The following is a 4635-nucleotide window of genomic DNA, read 5'->3' on the forward strand; positions in this document are numbered from 1 at the left end:
TCAAAAATCACATGCTGAATTGTCTCTTCCTTCCTGCAAAAACACACAGTCATTGTTGGAGATAAAGCCCAATCTCATTAACCGGCTCTTTGTGGCCAATATCTTACGACACGCAAGCCAAAGAATAAATCTAGCACGAGGCCGAGCATGCTTATTCTGCAGCAGACCATAGCAGCCCCAATCTGAACCGTTTATCATACTCTTATAGGCAGTCTTCATTTGGAACTTGTTACTACTTAATAAGGAATTCCATACAGTAGGGTTCTGAAGTATAAACTCTCGCTGATCCAAGATTTTCCGCATGATCCAGGTACTATTATTCGTAACCTTGACATCCATAATGTCACTCCTCTAAAGATATAAAGCATGAATCCATCGCACCCATAAGGAATCACTCTTCTTACCGAGATTCTAGAGCAGCCAAAGCATAGCACAATTGTTCCAAGCCTCCAAATCAATAACACCAAGGCCTCCTTCTTTTTAGGCTTGCAAATATCATCCCACGCTACCGTACTTTTCCAGCATATAACATCAGTACCAGACCAAAGAAAAGAACGGCATATAGCATTGATTTTTTTTATCATGGCTTTGGGAATGGGGAAAACCATTAGCCAGTAATTGGCCATAGAAAAAGTAACACTGTTAATCAATTGCAACCTTCCAGCATAACTAAGAAATCTGGCAGTCCAGTGACGAATTCGACAAACAATCTTATCCACCAGACCCAAGTAGTGAAAAATATTTAATTTTTTACTTGAGAGAGGTACCCCAAGGTATCTAAAAGGTAAACTACCTTCTCTAAAGCCAGATAAATTCATAATCATACTTTTAACAGCCTTATCAACATTAGCAAAGTAGATATTACTTTTATTAGCGTTAATTTTCAGCATTTTTATTATTATTATTATTAACAGTGATTTATTATTATTATTATTATTTTTAATAGTATTAGTGTAATATTATATTTTATTAATATTAGTTAATAGTTATTAATGTTATTATTATTATTATTATTATTATTATTAATAGGTTTAGTGGAATATTATATTTTATTATTATTATTATTAGTTATTTGTTATTAATGTAAAATTAATTTTAAAAAATAGAATTAGGGTTGATGTTAGAGTAGCTACGAGAATGATATGTGTCTAGGGTTCATGTTAGATTAGCTATTAGCATGACATGTGTCTAGGGTTGTCATCATGACAACCTTAGATTTATATTAGATAGATAGCAAAATAAACATGAATGAAAAATAATAGGTAGATATTAGCATTAAAAAATTATAGTCTTGATCTATTCAAATGATGGATCATGTGGTTTATCTAGTATATATATATATATATATATATATATATATATATATATATATATATATATATATATATATATATATATATATATATATATATATATATATATATATATATATATATATATATATATATATATATATATGGTCTGTGCGTTGCACGGGTTTGATTAATACTTTTACCATAACACTGGCAATATCATAGTTGTTAGACAGGTTTCCATGTAAGCATGGTTTTTTATTGCATTATTTTTGCCTTTCGTTTCTGGGCATTGAATGTCATCATCTTTCATGCACTTTCTCTATGACATGAACTTTCATCATTTTAACTCACCTATTATTATAAACTTGGGCCACTTTGATGCATATCTTTCAATATGCATTACTATGAGACTTATATCCTTATTCTTTAGTTTAATCTTCAACATAATTGTTTTCCTTAGTCAATTGTATTACCTATTTGCAAAGACATGTTTGTTTCAATAACCATAATCTTTCTTCTTCCTCCCCTATAACTTAAGCCTGCTTAATCATGTAAATAAGATAAATTTTGGACTGCTAAAAATTTGTTTAGCATTGTAGTAAGCATTCTTTTTGTTATGACGATGTTATTGGTACAAATTCATTGCATTTGAATAAAGAAAACTTTGAAAACTTTTCATTCATCACAATGATACTGTTTTAATATAATTACATCATTGTAGTCTAATTTTTTAACATGGTTGGTGCATTTAGTAAAACTATAAAGTATGAGGGATTCAAAGCTTTAAACAAGGGCTTATATAGTTAAATACTTCATTGATGCTAATATATTTTTATGTTTGTGAACAGATTATAGAGTTATGTTCATTTTGGATGTTTTCATCTATTTATCTCCAAATATTCTCTCTGCATTGTTATTTTTGTTTCCATTCATTCGTCGCTATCTTGAGAGGTCGAACTATGGCGTCGTGAAGCTCATGATGTCGTGGTCCCAGGTAAGCAGATGCATATTTGGTTTGTGAACTAAAGAGACTGCTAATATGTTTTGTTTGGTTTATATTCACCGGAGTTTCCTTTGTATTTTCCTTTTGTTTCCAACATTTTGTTTTTAATTGTGCAGATACACTTAAGTTGTACATAAAAGGTGAACTTGAAACTCTGCTATCTGAAGCTATCTTAAACTCTGCTATTTGTACATTTGAAGGACTTAATTTATATTTCTCTCTATTCTTGAAAATTCACAGGTGTAGTGCTTTCTCTTTTGCAGTAGTTAGCGTGTGATATTAACAACTATATATCCTGAAAGATCGCATGGATGATAGATGTGTCTACTGCCATTAATCCCTCAGATCCCATGATAGCATGCATATTCGGCCTATATTCGAACAAGCCTATCAAATATTGAGTCATCAACGAAGCTTGCACACAACCAGGGGTGCTAATATTTCAAGTATCTGTTTTTTATTGCATGTCATCAACTCGATGCTTACGAAATGTAAATGATTTATATTTATTTATTGGTTGGCTTTTTTTAATCTGAAAAATAACACTTTGTCATAAGAATGGAACATGTACTTCAAATAGATTATATTGGATCATACTATACTATAATATTTCTCATCATCATCTGCAAATTCAATCAAGCATCATTTCTCATCTTGACCATTGATTTAACTTATACGTAGTTATTTAATAATTAAGTAATTTATTTGTATTTAAATAATTTTATACCATATAAATTGCATGATAGTATAATGTATTTTTTAATTTTAATAACATTAAAAATATATTTATGTTACGGGTCACTAACAAGACAATATTTATTTTAGTTTAATCAATATTATTTTAATTTAAGAGATAAATCTTTATTTTTAAATATTAATTTTTTCTCCATCTCATAATTATATTTTTTCTTCCTTGTGTATGATTATTTAATATAATTAAATCTATAAGATTATTGTTCATTTTAAAATAATAAATCATTTCAAGTTTTGCATTTATATCTAAAATTTTACAGTAGTATTTGATATTATCTAAATATTATGACATTAAGACTCATTCATGTTTATCACATTAACAAATATATATATTTTTTATTTCATGATTATTATTTGAAAATTTTAAATTACTACATATTTTTTAGTTATTTACCCAATAGCATAATTAAATTACCCGTGCGGGAGCACGGGTCTCTTACTAGTTAATTTTAAAAAATAGAATTAGGGTTGAAGTTAGAGTAGTTACGAGGATGACATGTGTCTAGGGTTCATGTTAGATTACCTATTAGCATGACATGTGTCTAGGGTTGTCATCATGACAACCTTAAATTTATATTAAATAAATAGATAGCAAAATAAACAAGAATGAAAATTAATAGGTAGATATTAGCATAAAAAAATTTTAGTCTTGTTATAGCATAAAATTGTAACATTATGAAAATACTTAATAATTTATATATAAAAAATTCAATTATGTGTTTTAAAAAATTTTTATATTAAATTATTTGTATATATTATTTGTGATTAATCAGTAAATTTATAATACATATAAGAGTAGATCAATTTAAATTTCAATAATTCATTTAGTGTTTAATCTATAATTTACAAAACCTAAAAAAATATTTAATGTCAAGTCCAAAAAAAAGTTTTAAATGACATATTCTCTATAGTTTTTTAAAATCATATATTCTCTTGAATTCTTTTTTAAAATCATAATATGTTCTTGTGTAAAAAAAACTGAGTATGATGGAGCTTGCCCTCGGAGGTGAGGGAAGCTTGAATGTGATGGTGTTTATGCGTATTCTGGGGGATTTGGAAGTAATTAGCTGATCACTAAATTCCAAGAGGAGTGTCTTTCTTATCCCTCTGGCGGGAGCCTTTTTTATAGTTGTTTTAGCCTTCAATGCCTCATTTAAGAAGCACCTTTTGGCCTTTCAACGTTACAAATGTTTCTCAATCATTGAATACAAGGTCCATTGATGACATATTTATTCATCAGTTACGGCCGACTTGTGTTTATCTGTTAGGCGTTACATCTAAGTTGTACTATGTCTCTACGTATTCTTCAGGTACATAGCTTACTTGAGTACCCGGCTAACTCTTATTTGTGGCTTCTCGGCATCCGGCCATGTCTACCCAGATAGACTCTTGTGAGTTCTCTTTACGGCTTGTAAACTCGGCCATGCTTGAAGGCTTATGATGGGTACGTCAATGGGGTACCTTCTAGGAGCTTCACTTTGGCAGGTCGCGGCCTTTGTAAGAATCCCGACCCCTGAACAAGCCCCCCGAGTATATGTTCTCATCTTCACTGAGAGGATATACTCGGATGACGTCCTCTGATTC

General features: G+C 29.7%; 1 protein-coding gene across 1 annotated transcript; it reads right to left on the bottom strand.

Moving 5' to 3' along the window:
* Nucleotides 1–890, bottom strand: LOC131614222 (uncharacterized). The gene is made up of 2 exons (XM_058885840.1): nucleotides 405–890; nucleotides 1–351 (listed from the first exon to the last, which is right to left on the bottom strand). The coding sequence occupies exons 1-2, from the start codon at nucleotides 888–890 to the stop codon at nucleotides 1–3; spliced, it is 837 nt and encodes a 278-aa protein (XP_058741823.1).
* Nucleotides 891–4635: the final 3745 nt, after the last annotated feature.

This window comes from Vicia villosa, linkage group LG6 (assembly GCF_029867415.1).
Source record: "Vicia villosa cultivar HV-30 ecotype Madison, WI linkage group LG6, Vvil1.0, whole genome shotgun sequence".
NCBI classification, from domain to species: Eukaryota; Viridiplantae; Streptophyta; class Magnoliopsida; order Fabales; family Fabaceae; genus Vicia; species Vicia villosa.

Coding starts and splice junctions, on each gene's coding strand:
- LOC131614222 (XM_058885840.1), bottom strand. CDS start 890: ATGCTGAAAATTAACGCTAATAAAAGTAATATCTACTTTGCTAATGTT. Junction 352..404: donor TTGGCTGCTCTAGAATCTCG/GTAAGAAGAGTG, acceptor TTATATCTTTAG/AGGAGTGACATTATGGATGT.